The sequence below is a fragment of the Curcuma longa genome, chromosome 5 (genome assembly GCF_044706935.1).
Source record: "Curcuma longa cultivar G26 ecotype Majalengka, Jawa Barat chromosome 5, ITB_CL_G26_1.1, whole genome shotgun sequence".
NCBI classification, from domain to species: Eukaryota; Viridiplantae; Streptophyta; class Magnoliopsida; order Zingiberales; family Zingiberaceae; genus Curcuma; species Curcuma longa.
Genome location: NC_133865.1, coordinates 13,187,513 through 13,214,583, shown reverse-complemented (window position 1 = coordinate 13,214,583; position 27,071 = coordinate 13,187,513). Strand labels below are relative to the sequence as shown.

Below are 27,071 nucleotides of genomic sequence, written 5' to 3'. Positions count from 1 at the left end.
AGGTATAAATAGACTAAAACTCGAAGAACAATGTATACACTCGAATTATTTATTTTTGTTCAATTTATTTTAGTCCACACTCAACCGTTATACGATGTTTCTCCACCTCCGGATCATTTCCGACAAGGAGATTTGGACTAGTACTTTCATAGTCTTGGACTAACAACCCGAGGGTTATAATTAAGTAAATTCTTTGCCTCGTGTTTTCTTTTATGTTATATTTCGATTTTAATTAGTGTGCTCTTATTAAAACGTTAGCAAGAGAAAAAAGTTACTTTTATTGTAGGTCGTTATTTACTCCTCCCCTCTTGTAACCCGCAAAAAGCTTCCACGGCACCAACAATAAGAAGTCTTTTGGTGTAAGAAATCTTAATTTATTGAGATACTAGGCAAAGCTAAAGTCCAAATGATAGAGTTGAAGTTTATAAACTGTGCATTTAAGCAATAAGTTGTTTAGCTCAATTAGTAGAAAGTGAGGCTATCATTCAACAGTAAGAACATGTTTCCTTTTCGATCGAACCAATAGTTTAAATGTCCTCCTTCTGTAGATCATTCATTGTCAGGCTTTGCTCTTTACTGTTCTTAACATTTGGTTTACTAATAATCTAGAAGAGCAAGATTTAAAATGAAGTTGAAGTTTCAGTTTCCATCAAATGGTATGATTCAATACTATGCTAACACTTGGCATGCTTTAAAGCATTCCAAGGCCATCTTAAATAAATTTTAATTCTACAATTTTCTTGTAGTTTGTTTGTCTACCTATAATAGAAACCTATAGTATTTATAATGTCAATTGTATTAAAATTTCGGAGAAAAAAGTTATAAAAATATAAAATTAATGATTTCTAATACAAAAAATAAGTGTCACACATATACATTGAATGGAAACATTAGTTCTTGCAACATCCTCCTGAGATGCTAAAATTACAAGCAAGACTATCTACTAAATGAGGTAATCATACTATATGGATCCTTCTACATTATTGGACTCAATTTCCTACTATATCCTCATCCATATTTAAATAATTTTATCCTATTATATCATTGTCTTTAGTCTCTCTTCCTCGATTAATGTGTGTATTTGTCATGATCTTACATTATCTAACTGAAACATTTATTAATCATCTAAGTACATGACCATAATTTTTAACTCATTAAATAATGCTCCCATTATATCTAGTATTGAAATTGAATTAATACAGTTGAGATTAGAATAGGAATAGGTTGGTAAAACATATAGATAAATCTTCAGTTCTCTAAACTTTAATATCACTCTTTCTATTATTATTTGTGCATCTCCTCTTCCTCTCCCCTCTCTTTTGATTGTTTCATATCCTCTCAATGATTGGCAAATAAAACTAAAGGATGAATCGTGGAAAGTCAAAATTCCTACAGTCGATATCATATGTTAGCATTTCTCCATAACTCGGCCATGACTATTCATTTCAACCATGTTGACTGAATATTGATTGGCACTTGAAACCATAACTCATTGGATTCTCCAAGAAAACAACTAATGCACTTAGGTACTAGAAAGAGATACCATAACTCATTGGATTCTCTAAGAAAACAACTAATGCACTTAGGTACTAGAGAGAGATACCATAACTCATTGGATTCTCCAAGAAAACAACTAATGCACTTAGGTACTAGAAAGAGATACCATAACTCATTGGATTCTCTAAGAAAACAACTAATGCACTTAGGTACTAGAGAGAGATACCATAACTCATTGGATTCTCCAAGAAAACAACTAATGCACTTAGGTAACTAGAGAGAGATTATCTGAAGATTTTTTGACAATGATGTTGTGGAAGTATGAGAGATTTTAAACATGCTAAAATATGGAGAACCATGCCTGCTATCCATCTAACTTGATCAATCCAAGAATCTGTGTATGAAGGCCTCCCTGATCTGAAAATAACAAGATTTTATTCATACAAGTTCAATCAGTAAAGTGAAGCATAATTCTAAAGACGTCATATATTGCAAGCTGCATGCACCTGCTTACACTGACCACCTCAATTCCCTTGGATACTGCTGCTTTGCAAATAGCAGAACCAACAAATCCAGTGCCGCCCAAGACAACAATCTAATTTGCAACAGAAAAAATTAATGAAAGCACAAGTTTGTCCAAACATACAAAATGTCACCTTCTAGGTACATACCTTCTCTGTTTTTACATCAGCAGAAACATCAATTGGCACTGATTCCACTGTGTTTGGTGTCGCATAACTGCATCTAAAACTGGATCAACTTGAAGAAACAAGGAAGATGAATATCCCATCAACAGAATAGTGTAATTGCAACTTGGCTTGAAAGTTAGAGAGTTACTAGTAAACTTTAGTTTCATGCAAAAATTGAATAACTAGCCTTAACTCATACTATGTGGGTGTGCATCAATAAATCTTCTAATAACCTTAATTAAATAACTTGGTTTAAGTGTAACCAGGGTATGCATAAGAGAAACTTCCACAAAAAAAATCTCTTATTTAATTCTCTCATTTATCCTCGAAAAAAACCCTCTACCTTCACTAGTCTACATTCATTTGCGCCTTTCTCTCCCCAGTTTCACACTCTGTAGTAACCCTAGTTTTTTTGGGCTCTTCCATCTTCTCTACCATGTATTCCTGTACTCATTATAGTGCCAAGTCTGCAGGCAAAGGTTTGAAATAGGATGAATTAAATGGGATTTTAATTAAAAGCATGCGAGAATATTTCTATATTATGGTTGTATTTATCCACCACATTGCTAATGACTCCTATCACCTGATATCCTTGGAATCGATTTTGGTAAGAATCATTAATTGATAAATCAAACAATTTTCTAGATGCTACTCAAGTAATTAAATATTTTAGATGCATGCTCTAAAATAGCCATTTGGTGTAACTTGACCACTCTTTAGTTTATCAGACATACAAGTTAAGATACCTCAGTCTATATAGGTAATTTTCAAGGAATAAATATCTATATGTGCATGTAATATTCTGACGTCTATATGAAGTGTAGCTAATTAGTTGTAGTTAGGGTCATTTAACATTGAATTGATTAAATTACGACTGAACCATGACTGAACCACTTTAAAGGCTGATTTTTGGTATTTGGATAATATTTGAAGTTAATTAGAGGTGAAGTAAACTATTTTAAGGATTGGGCTAAGTGGGTTTGTTTTGGGTTCAACCCAGGCTCAAATCAGACTTCTTTTAGTGATTTTATGGTTGAGCCAACTTGAACCAGTTTGGTTCAGGTTGAGTCCTTTTAGTTGGAGTTTAGATGCCTCAACAAGTAGCATTGAAGTCACACTCTTTCCCTTGGGCATGGCATCTCCATGGAATCCCTTGTTGAATGCAATGACTTGTTCCTCTCCCTAGGCATACTATGTACTACTAGTAGCCCAGCCCTAAACAATAGCAGCAATGCCTGGACAATGCCAACGTCTTCCATCTTCTATTATGCGAGCAGCAGCCCTTCCAATTGTGAGTCCCTGCATTCCTTTGTAGAAATAGCATTCAATGAACTTACTTTCCTTGCCATAATTGTTGTTGGTTGTCGTCGTGATTGAGCATTGCGGCACATAGATGGAGTCACAATTGCAGCTCTTCGGCTATAGTACATTATTTAAGTATTGTTACATTAATTTGGTGGTGTTTATCTTGGGTTTATGTTTGCCAATTTGGATGTAGGACCATTAATGAGATGCCTAGTGGGTAGCAATGTTTGGAGCAATGAATCAAATGATACAGGTATTATTTTTCAGAATTTAAGTTCAGTTGAAATTGGTTATTTCTTGGGGGCCAATAGTTCAGTGTTGTATGCATAGTTTAGATCTCAAAGAGGTTGCCTTGGCCCCAAATGAGCACGATGTGTCAAGCAGCTAATCAATCAGAGTCTGTGGCATTTTAATTAAAAGAAAGACCAATTAAATTTCAAAGTAAGATAATGGACTTAACAAACTATGCTCATCGTGATTATTAGAGACTATAAAGCTATTTGCATAAATGACACAGGTATGGTGCAAGGAAAGGTGGCAAAGAGGAAGAGGAAGCGAGAAAATAAGATACATAGTTAATTACTTAGTGGGGAAGGCAAATAGGAAGAGGAGGCGAGAGGAGATGAAGAAATCAAATTACCCATATTTTCTTCCCCATCTTCTCCATCAAGTCCAAAGTCACCTTTGATGCTATTGCCAGACAACCTAGAGCAATGGAATTTGCTCTACCAATACTACACTTACCCAATCACTCTGGCAATGTCGCTTGGCTTCTCCTTTGTGTTGTTCCAATATAATCTCACCCTTGCCATTCTACAACACAAACACTCCCTCTCCTCCCTCTCTATCCCTTCTATTCTCAATGACCTCAATCACATCCACTGCATGTGTAGCAGAGCCAACGACACCTTCTAACAACACCTAGATAATTTTTTGCCGCCTTACTAGCTGCCTATATTGCCTTAATTTTATCCACAACCACCATGACGATGATGTCTACTACCAAATGCACTACGAGATGGATCTCCTTTATGTCGCTGATAGCCCCTTTATGTTGCAATGCCACAACTTCTATGTTTACAAGAATAAGATCCAAAGGCTACTAGAAAATCAACACCAACCTCAACGAGGTGACCCCAAGCAAATCAATGCCAATGTGACATGGCGATGTAAAGCTATTTGTGATATACATCATGAAAATAAAACTAAGATACGTAAGCATCTATAATAGAGCAGGAGCATATGAAACACCTCAAGATCAAAAAGTAGTGATCTAATCCATAGAAGCTAAGAGTAATATTGATGCAGGACACCTTTTTGTATTGGAGTAAGCAAAAATAGATTGTCTCTAAGTCCACCATGAAATCTAGGAATAAGCAAATTAAACCAAATTCTATTACTAGATTAATGATTAACAGGGGCTTTAGACTAATCATATGAAAAATAAAGCCTAATCGGTATAAAGGTAGAAAAAATAAGCTTATAATTGGAAGGTTTGATAAATTTCTAATTGAAATAACAATTTTAAGGAAACAGAAGATTGTAAAAGAGATACTAAAGTTAAATCCCAAAGTAAGGATAATTGACTTAGCAAACTATGAGCACTCATAGTGTTTGTCTAAGTCCATAAAGTTTTTTGCGTAAATGACACATGGAGTTGGGGCACAAGCAAAAGAAGACAATTATTTAGTGGGAGAAGGCAAAGAAGAGGCCAGAGGAGAGGAAGGAATCAAATTGCCCACATTTTCTTCCCCCTTCTTCATCAAGGAAGATGTCACCTTTGATGCTACTACCAGTCACCCCAGAGCAATGTCACTTGCTCTACTAATACTACACTTGCCCAATCACTGCGACAATACTGCTTGGATCCTCCATTGGCAAGTGGCCTCCCATTTCCCAAGGTTTTTCCGATATAATCTCACCTACTCCATTCTCCAACACAAACCCTCACTCTCCACCCTCATTGTCCCCTCTATTCTCAATAACCTCAATCACATCCACTGAATGGATAGCAAGATGAATGATACCTTCTAGATAACTTGCCACTACCTTATTAGTCACTTATATAGCCTCAATTTTATCCATAGCCACCGTGACAAAGATGTCTACTATAAAAGGCACTGCAAGATCGAGTTCCTCTATGTCATCCACAACACCTCTATGTTGCAATGTCACGACTTCTGTGATTACAAGAATAAGATCCAAAATCTACTAGAGAATTAACACCAACCTCAACAAGAGGACCACAAGCAAATTGTTGGAATATTCTACAAAATATTTGTTAGAATATTCAACAAAATATTTATTAGAATATTTATTTATTAGAGCATGTAGCAAATCATTTTCTTTTCTGATTTTTCCTAATTAATTATTTCTTTTATGGCCTGCATGCCTGATCAATTCTATTTTTCCTTTTGTAGACAAAGTTGTATATATATGTACTAAATTATTTAAATAAACGTTTGAATTTTTTTTATAATTAATTATATGGTTTCAGAGCCATAGAGAAATATATGCCTTTTCATCTTCCTTTATCTGTGTTGCTCTTAGAATGATGAGTTCGGAGACTAATATTAATAAGAATGTGTCTTCATCTAGCACATCTAAACCAGTCAATTCGTCTATGATCGTGCAACCATTTGAAGAAGGATTGTCATTGCAAATCACAAGTCACACATTAAATGACAAGAATTTTCTTTAATGGTCTCAATCTATCTTGATGGTGATTAGAGGAAGGGAAAAACTTGGCTACATCACTAGTGAGATTCAACGTCCAAACGCAGAGGACCCAATTTACCCAAATTGGGAACTTAATAACTCTCTTATTATGGCATGGCTGATTAACTGAATAGAGTCACATATCAATTGTACCTATTTGTTCCTACGAACCGCCAAAGCAATCTAGGATGCGGTCAAGGAACATTATTCAAATCTCGAAAATGTCTCACAAGTCTTCGAGATAAAGAATAAACTCAAGGACATCCGATAAGGTAATTTGGATATCATTGAATATTATAATGCATAGGAAATACTTTGACAGAATTAGATATGCACTATAAGGCAAATTGGAGTGATTTAGAAGATAATATGAAGTTTAAGAGACACCAAGAAAAAGAACGCTTGTATGAGTTTCTAGCTGGTGTCAACAAGGAACTTGATGAGGTTCATGGGCAAATTCTTGGCCAAAGACCTCTTCCCCAATTGGTGAAGCCTTTGCAAAAGTGCGACGTGAAGCAAGCAAGCATCGAGTCATACTTGGGGCTAAAAAGGATTCTCATGAAATTTTCGTGAATGAGAGATCTATAGACAATAGTGCATTTGTTACAAAAAGAAGTGTTAGTCAACCTATTAGAGATCAGAAATCCAATTTGCATCCGTGATGCTCTCACTGCAATAAATTCAGTCATACTCAAGAAAGATGTTAGGACCTCCACCGAAAGCATGTAGATGCAAAACAATTAAAACAGAGCCAATCTAGGGCTTTTCAAATAGTTGTAGTGAAGAAATCTAACAAATCAACCAACCCTGGAGTGTTTCTAAACAAGGATCAATTCTAGCAGTTATGTAAACTATTGAATCAGCAAAATAATATAAACAACTCCAACACTGTAATAAGCAATTTTGCTTATCAAGGTACTGCTCTTGTTAAACCTCCTTGGTTATTTAATTATGTGCATCAAATCATATGGCAGGTAATTCATCTCTTTTTTACACCTATACATCATGTCACCTCTAGGGTGAAAATAACATATGGAATTGCCTCTTTTGTTATTGGAAGAGGCTCTATTCGTTTGTCAGACTCTCTTGTTCTGTATTTTGTACTTTATGTTCTTAATTTAGCATACAACTTGGTGTCAATTAGCAAACTAATTTATAATCTTGATTGCACTTCTAAGTTTTCGACCACTTCTTGTCAATTACAAGAGCACGGATCGAGAGGATGATTGGCATTATTAAGGAGGATGGTGGACTCTACTATTTTGACAATGATGATCATGTGGAGAGGCAGACAACTATGGCTGAGAATAGTCTTCCTCTTGTTTCTAATAAGGATGTAATATTGTGGCCTCATAGGTTAGATCACACTATTTTTCATTATCTTAAATGTGTATTCTCACATCTATTTATCAATAAAAAAACTCAATTCTTTTACTTATGAAATTTGTCAATTAGCCAAACACACTTAAACATCATTTTCATCCAAACCATACAAAGAGTCTCATCTATTTTCCCTTATTCATGGTGACATTTAGAGACCTTCTTGAGTATAAAATATATTTATTACATTCATTGATGACCACACTAGAGTATGTTGGTTTCATCTTTTCAAAGAAAAATCAAAGGTTGCAAAAAAAATTCAAAACTTTTGCAAGATGATAAAAACCCAATTTCAAGCATCAATCAAAGTCCCGGCAATTGACAATGAAAAAGAATATTTTAAATCCATCCTAGGAGAGTATTTAGCAACTAATAGCATCATTCATCAGAGTTCTTGCACCGACACACCATAACAAAATAGTATAACTGAAAGGAAAAATTGTCACCTACTTAGGTTGCTAGAGCCCATATGTTCACTATGTATGTTCCTAAATATCTTTGGGGTCAAGCTATCTTAACTACCTCATATTTTATAAATTGTTTGCCTTCAAAAGTTCTCAATTTCAAGACTCCTATGTTTATGTTTATTCTCATTCAAAGCTACCATTGTTTTGATTCTCCTTGGTGCCACCTAGAATCTGTGGTTGTACAACATTTGTTCATATATATTCCCAAAACCGTTCAAAACTTGATCCAAAATCCATCAAGTGTGTTGCTCATTTACGGAATAATCATTCTCAAGTTTGATACCCAACAAAGTCAATAATCCGATTTAGTTCCTCTCTTGCCTCTAATAGTAAAGTGAATGAGGACTTAAGGTCTGTTTTGGATATATCCTTCACTTTCAAGAAAGATATAAGATTGTGTACTCAGCATTCCATTTCACAATTTATTTTATATGAGAAATTATCACTTAAGTTTGCAACGTTCACCATTATTTCAACAAAATTGAGATACCAAGAACTATCAAGGAGGCTTGTGTAGATCAAAAGTGGAGATTAGCTATTCAGCAAGAAATGGAAACCTAGGAGAAGAATGGTACATGGGAGATTCTGAACTATCAAATGGAAAGAAAACAGTGGGATGTAAATGGGTATTCGCATTCAAGTTCAATGTTGATGGTAGTATTAACCGATATAAAGCAAGGCTTGTTGCTAAAGGCTTCACTCAAACATATGGTTTAGACTATAAGGAAACATTTTCTCCTAGAGCTAAACTCAATACAGTTAGGGTTCTCTTATCTCAAGCAACAAATCTTGATTAACCTCTCCAATAGTTGGAAATAAAAAATGTGAAGTACATGATCCTCCTCCAAGTTTTGAAAAAGGGATAATTTAGTGTGTACATTGAGAAAATCACTTTATAGTTTGAAGCAGTCACTAAGGGAATGGTTTGAAAAGTTTACTCGAGTTGTAAAGGGTCGACTCACAATCGGATCATCCTCTATTTTACATTCTTAAAGTATATGTAGATGATATAATTATTACTAGTGATGATCATATTGAGTTAGAAACATTAATAAGGTATCTGCAAGTGAATTTGAAATAAAAAATTTAGGTGCTCTCAAATACTTTTTAGGTATGGAAGTGGCTCGAAGTAATGTAGGAATTGTCGTTTCTCAAAGAAAATATATACTTGATCTTTTAAGGGAGACGGATATTTTGGGGTGCAAGTCAACTGAGATACCTATGGAACTTAATGTTAAACTTGGGCTTAAAGGTGGAAAGGGGTTAATAGAGAGCAATATCAAAAACTTATAAGTAAACTTATTTATCAATCACATACTCATCTTTTACAATAAGTGTTGTTAGCCAATTTATACATGTTCCTAAGGAAAGACACCTTAAGGCAGTCTATAGAATTCTATAGTATCTAAAAGGCACTCCTAGAATGGGTTTATTTTTCAAGCAAACGTATCATAGGATGTTAGAAGTTTATACTAGTGTCAATTGGGCAGGTTCCTTTGTGAACATGATTTCAACTTCAGGATACTGCATATATGTTTGGAGCAACTTAATGACATGGAAGAATAAAACAATCGGTAGTGGCTCGAAGCAGTGTAGAGGCAAAATTTGGAGCACTTGTACATGGGATATATGAGGGGATATGGGTTGGGAGATTAGTGGAAGAATTGAAATTCTCTAATGACTTTCATATGATGTTCTACTATGATAACCAAGTAGCTGTTAGCATTGTTCACAATCGAGTTCATCATAATCAAACAAAGCACGTAGAAGTAGATCATCATTTCATTAAGGAAAAAATGATAAAGGGGTTATTCACATAATTTACATTCCAACTAAAGAAAGAATCGTGGGCATCTTAAGCCAATGTTTGAAAACATAGTAAATAAGCTAGGAATGATAAACGTTTACATTCCAACTTGAGAGAGGTTAGAATATTCAGTAGAATATTTGTCGGAATATTCAACATAATATAATATTCAGAACATTTATTGGAGTATGTAGCAAATCACTTTATTTTCAAAGATTGATTTAGTTCTCCTTTTATTTTCTTTTTTGATTTTTTCTAATTAATTATTTCCTTTATGGCCTATGTGCCTGCCTGAGCATTTCTATTTTTTCTTTTGTAGACAAGTTGTATATATATGTGTGCAAAGCTATTCAAATATATATATAGACATTTTCTTATAATCAATTTTATAAATCAAAATCAATGTGACAACTATGTAAGGCTATTTATGAGAGGCATCGTGGAAATGCAATTTAAATACATAACTATTGGCTATAAAATTATATTTATTAGAAAAAGTCTCCTAGAATAGGTCCATAAAATCCCTATATAAATAGGGACCTGTATCTTGTAATGATTGAAGAATTCTTTTGATAACATGGTATCAGAGCCACCACGTTAGGGTTCAGCACGACGCTTTGTTCCTCACGCAGCTGGGATCCAAAACCTTATCGCGCTCCCTGTTCTTCTCCCTTCTCCACCCGCCACGACTCCGTTTTTCTTCCATCCGCATGCCTCTTCTCAACCCGCGTGAGAGGGAGAAGAGTCGAACCCTAACTGCTCCTATTAGTGCCATCCGCTGAGCGTAACGTCGCCGTTCACGATCGCTGCCGGCTGTTGGTTCTCATAAGCGCCGCCGTCGAAGAAAGGCATAACCATAGCTTCCCTGCTCGCGATCGTGATTCTCTCAGCTTCCCGATCGTGTGCGCGCCAAAGCTTTCCGGTATCCTCCATCGCGCACCACAGTTTCTCTTCCACCACGCGCACACCATTTCTCCTTCGAGTTGAGTCTGCTCGACGCCGCCTCTTCCCACGCGATTGCAGCCTGCCGCTGCTCGCGATCGCCGCCTGCAGACCACGCGATCGCCGCCCCTTCTGTCCCCGTGATTCCTCCTTCAGCCTGGATCGCAATTTCGGCCGTTGTCCTGAATTTGGAGCAGCTAATCACAGGACAGAGGTTTCTGTCGGCGCCGATTGTTTAAAAGCTACACGTTTAGTTCGTCTCTCGGTTTCTTCGCCACCTCGGTGACAGTACTTCTTTCTTCTGCCTAAATTTGTGCTCTGCCCAGTGGTGCCCGATTGCTCTCCTAGTTGCCGTCCTTCATCAGAGTTTAGGGTTCACAACGTCGCTGCCGTCCTTTGTCTCACCGCCCCTTTTCCCTGTGCTGTGCTCTGTCACTATCAAGTTACAGCAATTTGGCTTTTTTTAGAATTCTTCTTCGAATTTGGTAATTTTCTTCCTCTGTGAATTTGCTTGGTCATTGGGAGTTGCATATTGTTGGATTTCCTTTAGTAAAAAAAATCAGAATCATTTGACTTCTTTTGTGGATAAAATATTATGGTTGAAAATAAACCTTCTATTGTGATGGATATGGTGCCTGTGGCGTCTAAAATTACAGATTATAAGTTAAATGGAGACTCGCAAGCCTTTGAAACTCGGACATCAAATTCTAATGGTATTATATGTAACTATTGTCGTAAGTCGGGTCATACAAAGTTTGAGTGCAGAAAGCTTCAGTACAAAAATCAGCAAAAATATCTGGCTCATATTGCATCCACTAATGATACCTCTGATAAATCGGTGCTTGTCTTTGCAGAAGAATTTGCCAAGTTATCTCAATATCAGGAATCACTTAAGTCTTCATCTTCCTCTATCACTGCTATTGCTAATTCAAGTAACCACAATACATGTCTTGTTTCCTCATCCTCTAAGTGGGTCATTGATTCTGATGCCACAGATCATATGACAGGTAATTGTAGTCTCTTTTCTACTTTCACACACAAATCTAACGCTCCTATTGTTACCTTAGCTGATGGATCTTCATCTTGCGTTCGTGGGTCTGGCACTGTCAATCTCACTCTTTTGCTTTCTTTATCCTCTGTGTTATATTTACCTAATTTATCATTTAATTTGCTCTTTGTTAGTCAATTAACTCGCAATCTTAACTGTTGCATCTCATTCTTTCCCGATCATTGTTTATTTCAGGATCTTTTGACGAAGAAGACTATTGGTAAGCCCCAAGATCTCTCGTTTGTTCAGGTATAAATTCTCCTTTTGAGGCTCATTGTAAGTTAGGACTTCATCTCTTCCATTGCTCAAGAAACTTTGTCCACAATATAGTAGCGTATCTTCATTAAATTGTGAGTCATGTCAATTTGCAAAGCATCATTATCTTAGTTCAAGTCCAAGGATAAATAAACGTGCTATTAGTCCTTTTGAGTTAGTTCATTCTGATATTTGGGGTCCTTGTCCTATTCTGTCTAAACCTGATTTTAGGTATTTTGTCACTTTTATGGATGATTATTCTCGTGTAACTTAGTTATATTTAATGAAAAATGTTTCTGAGTTATTTTCTCTATTTTGTACTTTTTGTGTGGAAATTAAAACTCAGTTCAATATGTCCATTCGTACTTTACGAAGTGACAATGCCAAAAAATATACATCTAGTCTATTTCAATCTTATATGAGTCAGAATGGTATACTTCATGAAACCCCTTGTGTTGATACTCTATCCCAGAATAGTGTGACTGAACGTAAGAATAGACATCTTCTTGAAACAACACGAGCTCTTTTATTTCAAATGAATATTCCCAAGTCTTTTTGGGCAGACGCAGTTTTTACTACATGTTTTCTCATTAACCGTATGTCATCCTCTGTTCTTCATGGTGAGATTCCTTACAAAATTTTATTTCCTAACAAGTCATTGTTTCCTGTTAACCCTAGGATATTTGGTAGCACTTGTTTTGTTCGAGATGTCCATCCACAAGTCACTAAATTAGACCCTAAATCTTTGAAATATATTTTCCTTGGTTATTCTCGTCTTCAAAAGGGTTATAGGTGTTATTGTCCTAGTATTAATAAATATCTTGTTCAATCGATGTTATTTTCATGGAAGACACACCTTATTTCTCATCCTCACATATCCCGACTTCTCAAAAGGAAGATAATTTACTGATATATTCTGTTGCATCCTCTACACCTGTCTCAGAACTGGCTCTTGTCAAGCCTTCTATTATTGAAATATACTCTAGGCGTCGACCTCCTGATTCATGTCCTGCACCTACTACTTCGTCATCAGATCCAATTTCGAATGATGATCTTCCTATTGCATTACGAAAAGGTAAACGTCAGTGTACTTATCCTATCTCTTCGTTTGTTTCTAATAATGGCTTGTCGTCTTCTTCCTATTCATTTATTGCTTCACTTGACTCTATTTCTATTCCTAAAACTGTCCGTGAGGCTTTATCTCATCACGGTTGAAGAGATGCAATGATAGAGGAAATGAAAGCCTTGGATGATAATAATACTTAGGACTTGGTTGATCTACCTCCAGGAAAACAAGCTATTAGATACAAATGGATATTTAATGTTAAAGTCAATCCAGATGGGTCAGTTGCCAGACTAAAAGCTCGTCTTGATACTTTTTCTCCTGTTGCAAAGTTGACATCTGTTCGGTTATTTATTTCTCTTGCTTCTACTCATCATTGGCTTTTACATCAAACTTGATATCAAGAATGTTTTTCTTTATGGTGATCTTCAAGAGGAGGTGTATATGGAGCAACCTCCTGGTTTCGTTGCTCAAGGGGAGATAGGACAAGTTTGTCGTCTTCGAAAAACTTTGTATGGTTTGAAACAAAGTCCTCGTGCTTGGTTTGAAAAATTTAGTCAGGTTGTTGAAAAGTTTGATATGAAGAAAAACATGTTTGATCATTCTATGTTCTACAAGCAGTCAGGAGCTAGTGCTATTCTGTTAGTTGTGTATGTGGATGATATTGTGATTACTGGTAGTGATACTACGAGGATTTCATCTCTCAAATCTTTCATTCTCACTCAGTTTCATACAAAAGATTTAGGGGTACTAAAGTATTTCTTAGGTGTTGAAGTAATGAGGAGTAAAAATGGTATATTTTCTAGTTCAGAGGAAATATGTTCTCGACTTATTAACTGAGACGGAAAAGTTAGGGGCAAAACATTGTAGTACTCCAATAACTCAGAACGTAGATGTTACAGCAGATGGAGAATTATTTGAACATCTAGAGAGATATCGAAAGTTGGTTGGAAAGTTAAATTATCTTACTTTGACTCGTCCAGATATTGCATATTCGATTAGTGTTCTTAGTCAGTATATGTCATATCCAACGGTTCATCATTCGGCAGCCTTAGAGTAAATTTTGTGTTACTTGAAGGGCGCACTTGGACGAGGTATTATATATAAAAATCATGGGCACACTCATATTGAATGTTTTTTAGATGCAGATTGGGCAGGTTCTAAAATGGATAGAAGGTCTACTTCAGGTTATTGTATCTTTGTTGGAGGAAATTTAGTATCATGGAAGAGTAAAAAGCAAAAAGTTATGTCGCGATCCAGTGCAGAATCAGAATACAGGGCTATGGCACAGTCTATGTGTGAAATAACATGGATATATCAACTGTTAACTGAAGTAGAACTCAAAATTTTAATACCAGCAAAACTATGGTGTAATAATCAAGTTGCTATTCACATTGCATTGAATCATGTGTTCTATGAGCGGACTAAGCACATTGAAATTGATTGTCATTTTGTTCGTGAGAAAATTCAACAAGGCTTGATTACTACAGGATATGTAAAAACTAGAGAACAATTGGGGGACATCTTCACAAAAGCTTTAAATGGGATCCGAGTTGATTATCTTTGTAACAAGTTAGGCATGATTAATATCTATGCTCCAACTTGGGGGGAGTATTGACTATAAAATTATATTTATTAAAAAAGTCTCCTAGAATAGGCCATAAAATCCCTATATAAATAGGGACCTGTATCTTGTAATGATTGAAGAATTCTTTTGATAACAATAACCATCTAGATATACAAGTAGTGATCTAATCAATAGATGTTGAGTAATATCAATGCAGGACACTATTTTTGTACTAGAATAAGCAATAACAAATTATTTTTAATTACACCATGAAGTTTGTGAGTCGTCACATAAAACAAAATTCGATTGGTAGATTATTGATTAAAGGGGTTTTATGCCCAATTACAAAAAAATAATAAAAATAATAAATAATAAATAAGTTTATCATTGAAAGATAAATAATTGAAAAATAATTTTAAGGAAAAGTGAAGATCGTAAAAGATAGATAAAGTTACATATCAAAGTAAGGATAATGGACTTGCAAACTATGCTTGTAGTGTTTATCAGAGTCCATAAAGTTCTTTGCGTAAATGACATATGGGTGGTAGAGTGTAAGCAAAAGAAGTCACGTAGTTAATTATATAGTGGGGGAAGGCAGAGAGGAAGAGCGGCAAGGAGAGCAAGAAATTAAATTACCCATATTTTCTTCCCCTTTCTTTTCTATTAAGGTCAATGTCACCTTTTACACTACTACAATCACCCCAGAGAAATGCCATTTGCTTGAGTTGGAAATTAAAATTGTATTGATTCTCAAAAATAATATTATACAACCCTACTTATAGATGATACCATATCAAGAAAATACGAAAAAAGAAGTTACCAAATCTCCTTAAAAACAACGAATTAAAATAATAAAAAATATATATATATATATATTGAGAAAAACATTCTTAACATCTAATTCATGAACTGACCGCCACTCTAGATTTGCGGCGAGAGGTAGAACTCAAATAGTGTTCAATTTAGCTACATGAGTGAAAGTTTTTTCGTAATCGATTCCATAAGATTATGTGAAACCTTTTGCGACGAGTCGAGCCTTGAATGATCAACACTTCCATATTTTCTATATTTTGTTAGAACGCCAAGTGGTTGAGCCACAATTATTTTAATATGTTGTCAAATGAGTTTAAATTAGGTCTAGTTGTTAAGTCTAATGTATATGTCTAAGTGTGTAGGAGAACACACAAGTACCTGATAGCTCAAGATCTGTTAGAATACAGTAAATAGTGATATAGGACACCCGAAACACCAAAAAAAATGAAAAGCATCGGAGATAGCAAGACATCGGCAGAAAACGCAAGCAAACGAGAAGGATGACACAGAAAAAGAGCCGACAGGCTTGGTGCATTCGATGGATGAGAAACTGCGAAAGAGTACTCTAGTAGAGCAAAAGGATAGCACGAAAAATGAATATCCGAGGGGCGAGAAATCGAAAGAAAACCTGCACAAAGTAAGCTGGTGAGACGAGTATCGAGTGACCTGTAATCGAACGAGCATAGACTCAACCTTAGACGGACTCAGGCGTAATCGACTGAGTCGGAAGGTTCAGGTTACCAAAAAAGGTTTCCGATCGACCGGACCAGCGGTTCAATCCACCAAAGAACAGTATTATCCTTATCTATAATGAAAGTTATTGTTGGAGTTGGATCGATCGATTGAACATTGGGATCAAACAACCAAAAGCTATGTGGAAGTTGATCTAGTAGTGCAAATCCGATGTAAGCGGGATCGGACAACCAAAATGCAAGAACGGGCGACCAAAGGACAAATGGCAACGGATCAAGAGAAGCTATCCAATGTTAACCAAGTTTTGATCAACCTATACTTTATCGATCGATTGAATGTATATCACATCAACGAAGGGATGAGCGAAGACTGTCTCATGGATCAAATCGACCTACCACATTAGTGATTTTCGATCGAACAAACAAGTCTTTTTGGTCAATCAGACGTGCCATGTCAGCACCCGAGCAGAGGCTATAAAAGAGGTAAGGAGCTCAGTTGAAGACACAACACACATTCGAAATACCTTCTGTTCCTTAGTGCTTTTAAAGTTTTTTTTCTTTAATATTGTGCTCAATTGTTGTAAGAGACTTATCCGCCTCCGACACGTTACCGAAGTATAGTGGACAGACATTTCCTGTGCATAGGCCTTGGACATAGCAACTGGAGTTGTAAACCAAGTAAATAACTGTGTCTCGTTTTCCTTTATATGTTTATTTTACTTAATCTGTGTGTGTCCTTGCTTAACAATTAGCAAGAGAAAAAGAAATTTTAAATTGAAAGTACGTTATTCACTCCCTCCCCCTTTAACGATCCAACTGTTTCCATAACACCTTCATATTTAACACATTTGTAGACTATAGGATGCTTTCGAGGTGGTAGTTCAGTGATCTTCCATATTCCATTCTTCTCTAGTGCTTAAATCTCTTCTGCAACAACAATCTTTCATCTTGATATTGTAAAAGCTTCTTGTATACAACAACTAAACCTTATCCCACTAAATGGGGTGACTATATTGATCATTCTACACCATTAAATTCTATCTCCTATCATATCATCATTTATATTTAAATATTTGTTATTAATCAAGTTTTTTTTGTCTTCCTTTTACTTGTTTGATGTGCACATTTGTCATAGTTTCACGTCAACTAACTGAATTATTTATTCATCGTTTACGTATATGTATGTACCACCTTAAATGTATCTCTTGAAGTTTTCTTTCAAAAGGTGCAACTCGACTCTATCTAATATTTTCATTTCTTATCCTCTCCATCCTTGTATGTACATACATCTACCTTAACATCCTCACCTTTATAACTCTCATCTTCTGCTCATGTGCTCGAATCATAACCCAACATTCAATTTCATAAAACATAGTAGGTCTAACCATCGTTTTGTAAAACTTTCTTTTAAGGTTTACAAATACTTTATGATCACAAAGAATATCTGACGTTCTCCTTCATTTCAACCATTCTGTTTGTATTCTATGTAAGACATCTCTCAATCCCTCCATCCTTTTACAAAAATAATCTTAAATACTTAAAACTCTCAGTTACAGACTCGTCATCTTCTATCTTAACAATTGTCTCATTACGTCTAATATTACTAAACTTAAATTTCATATATTATGTGTGTCTAAAACCTTTTACCTCTAGCATTTTGCGTTAAGATTTGAGTTTAACATTTACTCATTCACACGTCTCATCTACCAAAATAATATCATCTGTAAAGAATATGTACCACAATACTGTATCTTTAATGTATCCAATGAGTTCGCCCATGATTAGTGTAAAAAATGACTTAGAGTTAATCTTTAATGTAACTCTATCTTTATGGTAAATAGTTTAGTTAATTCACCTAAAGTCTTCACTCTTATCATTATATCCTCATATATATCCTTAATTAATTCAATATACACTATGCTAACCTCTGTTTCTTAGAATTCTTCATATAATTTCCTTTGGACTCCATTATAAGTTTTTTCTAGGTCGATGAATATCATGTATAAGTCTTACTTCTATTATTGATGCTTCTCAATTAGTTGCGAAGATGTATAACCTCTATTGTTGACCTTCTAGATATAAATCTAAATTAATTTTCGATCATCATAGTCTCCTTCCTTAGTCTTTTTCTATTACTCTTTCCCAAAGTTTCATGGTATGACTCGTTAATTTAATCGTCCTATAGTTTGCATAATTTTGCACATCTCTTTTGTTCTTATATAAGGGAACTACAGTACTTACCGTATAATCAAATGTTTTTTTTATTTTAATATTAGATTTAATAAGTTTGTATGTCATTTAATGCTTTATTTTCCTATGCACTTCCATATCTCTATGAGAATATAAGTTGGTTCAACCACTTTTCCATTGTGCATCCCATTTACAACTTGTTCTACTTTTGAATTTTGAATTCTACGATAAAACTTTAAATTTCTATACTCATTTGACCTACTTAAATTACATAAGTTAAGTTGATCGCCTAAACCTTCATTAAAATGTTGATGAAAATAGCTCTTTTATTGCTCTTTTATTTCTCATCATTTAATAATATCTTATTGCATTCATCTTTAGTACATCTTATTTAGATAAGATCTCTTGTCTTCCTCTCCCTCGCTTTAGTTATTCTTTAAATGTCTTTTTCCCCTTTTTATATTTAATTTTCGATATAAGCATTCAAAAATTTCATTCTTGGCTTTACTCACTACTTTCTTAGTCTCTTTCTTAGTTATTGTATACTTTTTTAAATTTTTCTCATCTTACAAGTGTATAATATCTTGTAAATTATTTTATTTTCTTCACTTTCTCTTGTACTTTTTCATTCTATCACTAAGATTCTTTACTTAGTAGTGCACGTCCCTTTGACTCACCAAGTACACTCTTGGCTATTATTTTGAACTTTGATATCATCTTATCCCTTGTCGTATTCGAGTCACCGTATATTTCTCTTAATACTTGTTCTCCTACCCTCTCCTTAAATATATTTTATTTCTCATCCTTTAACTTCCACCACTTAATTCTAGGAGTTGTACATATTTTCCTTCTAATGATAGTATATTTGAGACGTATATTCAGTACTACTAATCTATATTGGGTGGTTAAGTTTTCTTCAGGGATGACCTTGCAATCTTTATAAATCTTTATATTTTTTCCTAACCATAAGAAAATCAATTTGTGACTTGTTATTCTCACTTTTGAACTTGATTAAGTGTTCTTCTCTTTTTTTGAAAAACATATTAGCTAGTATATAGTCATATGTTATCGCAAAATCCAATATGATTTTCCCTTCTTCATTTCTTGTTCTAAACTCATAATCTCCATGTTCCCTATCATATTCCTCATTTTTCACTCCTACATACTCATTTAGATCTCCTATTAAAATGAATTCGCTTGATGGAATATTTTGTAATATCTCATTTAGGTCGTCCCAAAATCTAGATTTGTTGTGTTCATCGAATCCTATTTGAGATGCATATATGATAATTATATTAATAGTTTCTTTTGCCACCACTATCTTGAGAGCTAAATCCTATTCTCCTTTCTAACTCCTACTACTTCATTCTTTAATGAACTATCTATAATAATACCTACTTCATTTCTTATTTTACTCCTTCCCGTGTACTATAATTTAAAATCCAAATTCTTTATCATATTTATTTTCTCTCCTACCCATATTATCTTTTATACAAAATATTAATTCTTCTCCTAATCAACATATCTACTATCTTCATTGCTTCACTAGTGAGCATTCCTAGGTTCCATGTTCTAAATTTTAAATAATTAATTTTCTTATAATATTTATAGCATAATAGTTTGATGGATTCATTCATTGAACATTTACTTGAAAATCAACATTAACTGGCAATCCAACTTGCAAACCTCACCCTTTTTCATTTAGGCTTGGGATTAACATTGACAGATTTTAAAAGCTTCTTGTATGGATTTAGGAATTTGTGTTTAACCCAAACTTGCCACAAATACCCTGTACATATTAGATAGCCCCTAATATGACACAAAATTATAGATTGGATGTTCTGTCCATTATCTCCCACCCTTTCTTTTTTGCAACAAAAAGATCACCATTTTTGGAAGACTTAGGATTAAAGTTACTTTGTCGACCTTTTAATCTCAGGTCCAATTCCAATTCTTAGATCAGCTCAAGGAGAACTTGCTACTCTATCTCCATTGCATTCTTTTTCTTCCTATGATTAGTGAATGTTTTTGCTGTTTTTGGATTGATTAGTGTCTGGGGAACAAAGATAACAATTGGAGAAGAGTTAGTGTCTTAACAAGTAATATTTAAAAGTTCAAGCATTTTTTTAGATGAGGGTACATAGATTCACTTTAGTGAGTAGGGGCAATTTCTATCTTGCCAATGATTGAATTTGATAAAGTGTGAAATTTCTAGGTCACTGATCTCCATATTGATATCCCAAAGTTGATATTCTTGTGTGCAACTATTCTCCTTTAAATGTCAGATTTGGAAAAATATGGTTGATGTTCAAGAAATGTAACATCCATGGAGTTATCTTGTAACTGGAGAGGAACATTTGTATCCTTTTTCTTATAAGACAAATATCTCAAGAAGATACACTTAATAGCTTTAGGATCAAGTTTTCATCAGTGTTGACTATGGATATGAATAAAAGTGGAGCAACTAACAACTTCATAGAGATGGAGAATACGAGATATGTGGTTGAGTGTGTTTTAAGAAGAATGTGATAGATTTCAGTGAGCAGCTTTTGCTATTGTTTTGATACATATGTAAACAACATCAGAGATGGGGCTATTTATAAGAGATGTCTCTTTTTCCTTTCAGCTATACTATTTTGTTCAATATTGGTGGCTTGAAATTGAGTTTAATCATCTATAAATGTTATAGACCAGATGGCCCCACACATCACTATGGATTAATACAAAAATTGTGATTCTTTACAAGGTTTGAAATGTCGTGTTGTACCGCCCGAAACGGACGTTATTTACCATTCTGGCGTAGGACTGACACAACAATCGTGAGGGTGCCGAAAACTCATAGGGTCGCCGCGAGGTCACAGAGGGCGCTGTGACCCCAAGGCATCCCTCCTGAGAGTCGCGGTGTTGCGGTGACCTCCGCAAGTGGTAGCAATTGCGATTATTCTCATTTAATTATTTTATTAATTTTTAAATATCTATTTTTTATTCTAAATAAACTATCATTAATAATAATTATAAACTATTTTAAATTATTTTAAATTTTTAAATAATTTTAAAAATAATACAATAATTTTAAATATTTTATATATAAAATTAAATATAAATTTAAAGTAATCTAAAAAATTTTAAAATATCATTCTTAAATATTTCAAATAAATTTTAAAAAATTAAAAAAGCATAAATACATTTAAAAAATATTTTAAGAACCTTTAAATAATTTTATAATCATTTTTAGTCTTTCAAATGATTTTAGATTTACTTTTGAATTTTGCGAGTTACTTATTTTTTAAAATAATTTTTATAAAAATATAATAGGCATTATCTTATGAGAAAATATTGAAATATAAATTTAACATCTCAAAATATAGAGCACATTTAATAATCAAATATTAATAAAACTAATATACATTTATATTTAAAAATAAAAAAATATCGAAATTGTATCGACACGACACACTATAGTACCAAAACTCGATCTGGGCACGGGTCAAGATTTTAAACGCGGGTCAAGATTTTAAACATTGATTCTTTGTAAGGTAGGTTAGGATAAGAATTTCGGACATAGTCGAATTGATAAATTTCACATTGAAACTTATTTGAATTTTTATTATTGAAAAGAGATGGAAAAAGGTTCTTTAGATATATAAAATTTGGATCTCCTAACATACAAGATCATAACATAATAGCATTGTCCACTTTCGTAAAATAAAAAAGGAATTTTGGCTAAGCATATGATATTGTCGGTATTACGACCTTTCCTTTTAGGACAATCACCTCAAGTAAATAGAGCCCTCAACATTGTTTAACATTGTTAATCATCTTCCTGAATCTAAGATCTCAAATTCACACAAATTTTTGAGAAAATTTAGTGTCACAATTGTAATCCCGAATGAGTTTACTAATTTAATTGAGACACTAAAAGCACAAAGTTGAGTTGATTTTAGGTCTTTTGAAATTTTTATTATCTCCATCCCAATCATTTTAGAAAGTGATGAATCTATTATATTGCCTCTTATATCCTTGCGACATGAGTTATATTTGTTAGAGTTTCTTTGTCTCTAGTCATGTGGTGTGAGGCTCATGAATCTATAATTCATAATTCAATTCATCTTTTCTAACGCCTAAAACACTTATAGACGTCATGATTGGAGTTGAATTAGCTATTTATGATTGCTAGATTAATTGCTTCAAATTCTCCAGCTTTAAATTTTCTTCTTTGATTGCACTGTTGACTCAATTTTAGAATGTGAGGGCTTCCAATCTATTGGTTTCTACGAATCTTCCAACATATTTCCTTGGTGACCAAGCTTGTAGCTTGCAACAATTCACAATATGGGTGTTCCCTCCACACCTGGAATTCCCATCATCTTTTTCTACTTTCTTCACTCCGAAACTCCAAAAAAATTTCTCAAAGGTTGAGTTGTGTCCTCATCCCCTGAATTTTGCCTCGCACTTCATCAAGGATTTTTGTTAAGCCCAATTAGAAATTGTACACTTTTTCATTTCAACAATTTGCCTATACTTAGACTGTCTTTAAGGTAATTCCATGAGATCTACTTTGCTGCAAATCATGTAGTATCCTTTTTATTTTAAACAAGGCATTCTCTTTATTTGAATAAGTCTCCACCACTACTTCCCAGGTTTCTCTCGTTGTCCCATATAAGAGAAAATTTTCACCTATCTCATTGTTTATAGAATTAATTAATCATGACATAACCAAACTATTTTTTTAATTTTCAACTTCTAAATCTCAAGTTGTCTGCCTTTGGAGGGTTGCTCCTCTAAATAAATAATTGTCTTTCCTTTGCCACATATGACCATCATCGATTAGGACTATTAGGAATAATTGCTCCTATTGAGTTTGTACTGTAATGAAAATTTAATTGTTGTCTAATATTTCCTAGGGTTGAAAATAGTGGAATTTTAATGAAAGGTAACTATTAGATGTTATGGAGGAGGAATTAGATGTTATGGAGGAGGAATTGAGCGTTTCGGTAGCCATTTTGAATTTCACCATGTATAGATAATATAAATTGTATAGGACGTATGGATTGTATGTATGGTTGATGCGAACAACATCTAAAGGAGATAGTACTATCCCAACTTTACAAAACATTGTGAAAATCTAGATCAAACACAAATTCCTAAATTCATACAAGAAGCTCTCACAATACCGAGATGAAAGGCTAGTGTTAAAGAACAAATCTGAGCACTAGAGAAGAATGGAATATAGAAGATAACTAAACTACCACCTGCAAAGCGTCCTGTGAGCAACAAATGGGTCTTCATTATAAAATATAGAGAAGATGGAAGTGTTGATCACTTCAAGGCTCGACTCGTTACAAAAGAATTCATACAATCGTATGGAATCGATTACAAAGAAACTTTCGCTCCTGTAGCTAAATTGAACATAGTTCAAGATCTCCTATCTCTAGTCACAAATCTAAAGTAGTCACTTCATCAATTAGATATCAATAATGTTTTTTTCAATGGAAACCTAGCAAAGAGGTTTACATAAGCATCCCTCTTGGATTCAAATCGTAAGCCACAATCAACGAAGTTTATAGGTTGAAACCATCATTATATAGCCTCATTTGGAGTAACCAAACGGTCCTAGGAGCTTAGTTTGACAAATTTACTAAATATGTTAGAGGTATCACACCTTTGTTAAATGTTCACCTCAAGGGAGAATTATCATCCTTATTGTAAACATGGATCACATTTTTCTAATAGGAGATCATATGTAGGAGATAAGCCCACTCAAAAGTCTACTACCAAAAGAATTCCAAACCAAATATTTGGGAAGCCTCAGGCATTTTCTTGGTATGAAAATAGATCGATCAATCTCTTAACGAAAATATGTTATATATCTTCTAAAAGAAACAAAAATACTCGAATGCAAGCTAGAGCCCACGCAAAAGTCTACTACCAAAAGAATTCCAAACCAAATATTTGGGAAGCCTCAGGCATTTTCTTGGTATGAAAATAGTTCGATTAATCTCTTAACGAAAATATGTTATATACCTTCTAAAAGAAACTAAAATGCTCGAATGCAAGCTATCAAACAATTCCATGGACTTAATAATCAAACTAGGAATCAAAGAGGATTGTGTACCAATTGATACAAATATCAGAGGCTTGCAGGCAAACTCATATACTTATCGCACACAAGACTCGATATTGGCTATATGATTAGTATGGTAAATAAATTCATGAACAATCTAAATAAAGAACATACAAAGGCACTTTATAAGATTTTGAAATATTTAAAACTAACACAGCTTGTATTTTGAGAAATCAAAGACAAAAGCATTAAGATTTTTAATAATACTCATTGAGGAGAATAAGTAGATCAACTTAGGTTATCACACATATGTATAGGAAAACTTAGTTCCATGGAATAGTAAGAAATAGTATGTTGTGTCAAAAGGCAGTGCAAAAGCCAAATTTAGAACAATGACACATGATATATATATATATATATATGTGTGTGTGTGTGAAGGGACATCGGTACGAAGATTCTTAAAGGAGTTAAGAACCATTGTTGAATAAATTTTCTATGATAATCAATAGTATCAGTCTTGTAAAGAATCCAGTCATCATGATAGAACGAAGCACATGGAGATTAATCACTATTTCATAAAGGAAAAGATAAAAGAGAAACTATTCAAGTTACTACATCTGTCAACTAGTGTTCAGATAGCACACATTCTGAAAATTCAAACTCCAGCTAAGCTTAAACCTCTACAACACCCCCCCCCCCCCCCCCCCCCCCCCCCCTCTTAAGGGGAGTATTTATAGCCCAGTTTGAGAGGAGTTTCCTTGTATATGTGTGTGTGTGTGTGTGTGTATTCTATTTTAATTGTCCTTTTTTCCTTTTGTTTAAGGAGATTTGATAAGTACGTTTTTCTTATTTTCTAAATTTGGTATCATTTACAAGTAGCATTATACAGTATAATTTTTGTTAGTCAATAAAATTTTAATTTCCAATAGATACCAAAAAGCTACGTTTCAAGGCAAGAAAGTTTGCTTGAATACATAGAGATGGTGGAAAAGAAAATTGATAAGACAAAGTCATTAGATGAACAAAGGGCAAAGGTAAATGCTTTCTAGAGAGAAAAGATGAACTAATTTGGATAATAGATAAAAGAGAAAATAATAAGGATTAGATGTCAATTGTAATAAGCAAAGTCAAATAGCCATGAATAATTACTTGGTTTGGTAGAAATGATAAACTTGCAATTTAGAATGACATAAAACTTGGTTAGCAATTGCCTTAAGGTCAAAAGTTGAGTTCAAAGTTAGAAAGTATTGTTGGATGTTGATGTTTGTGCTTCTTTTCTTAATTAAACCATTTCTTTCTAATTCTTGTCATTTTTTTCAACGACACCATTTATTTTTGTAATAATTTTAGTATGTTATAGAAGGGGTAGGCAACACTAATCAAGAATCTAAAATGGCAATATATAGAAGATCACCACCAACAAAAGCCTAGACAAAATGTCTAGAGACTTGATGTGCAAAATGACCAAGGATGAAGTTGACTAGCAATGCCTGTATCTATGTCCCTGACTAATATGTGCTCAAAGTTCTCCAAGGTTGAAGGATGAAGACAGATGTTTGTAACCAAGTATCAAATAAATGAGCAAAAAAACATATGATAGAATGTGATAGAGATATTATATAGATCAAGTGTAGCCTAGTGAGTTTGAATATTTGGGCAATTGAAGTAGAGGAAGAGAACTCCATTAGCAGGGTCACATGGAGATAGTGGTGGATGATGTTGTTGGTGCAATCGTACCCCAAGTAATCGAACTTGACCAAGTGATGACTAGGAAAATTACTAATACAATCACTCATTGTTGGTACAATCATGCCAAAGTGATCAAGATCGACAAAGGTAATATTTGGTCAAAGGTTTATACTTAGTCTAAATATCTAAATTAGAATGTGGATTGTTAAGTATGTCAAGGTTAACCAAATATTGTCAATCAAAGAAGTTCAACAGATGTTGATGTTAGGATCAGCCCAGAAGAAAAGACAATAATTAAATCTAATTATTACAACACACGCATGCAGGATACAACATATACATGGCATAGCAGAAAATTAAAATTTTCAGAATAACAATTCATACTAGGTATATTTGACAAATGATGCTGAGCGAGAATGGTATCAATCGAGCGGCTCTATCAAAGCTCCGCCTCTACCGATGATCCACGCCAAACCCTCGTCTGGACGACTTCCAAAATCATGAGTTGTATCACCATCTTCGGTACTAGCCGATGACTAACAATGATCGATACGAGAAAAAATCCTAAAATTAGAAAACACGCAACAACACATATCATGTTTATTTTCTGGGGCTTTCTAGTTATCGCCGACAATCGTATTCCCAGTGTAATTATGGTGGTCAACCTTTGACCGCCGATCTACGGCAAACGACCGGAATCCTTTCCGGCGAAGATATAGAAATTTCCGAAATCGCCCAAGCTTCCAACAATGAATCCCAACGGCAACCCATCACTCTGGCACCAAGTCCTCACTGGTGGCCGATGGCTGGACAACAATGTCCGGCGATGGAGTAGCAACTCTGGGAGAAGCTACAAGCTTCCGGCCTTTCTAATCAGAGAGATCA

The 27,071-nt window shown here is 34.3% G+C and overlaps 1 protein-coding gene across 1 annotated transcript in view; it reads right to left on the bottom strand.

Moving 5' to 3' along the window:
* Window positions 1–1,781: 1,781 nt before the first annotated feature.
* The window catches only part of LOC141829913 (uncharacterized), a 29,302-nt gene continuing 4,012 nt past the window's right edge, over window positions 1,782–27,071 (bottom strand). Inside the window, exons 2-4 of the mRNA XM_074717388.1 lie at window positions 2,169–2,235; window positions 2,004–2,092; window positions 1,782–1,914 (exon numbers count right to left, since the gene is read on the bottom strand). Of these exons, the coding sequence (XP_074573489.1) occupies window positions 1,782–1,914; window positions 2,004–2,092; window positions 2,169–2,235 (289 nt within the window). The remainder of the gene's footprint in view (window positions 1,915–2,003; window positions 2,093–2,168; window positions 2,236–27,071) is intronic.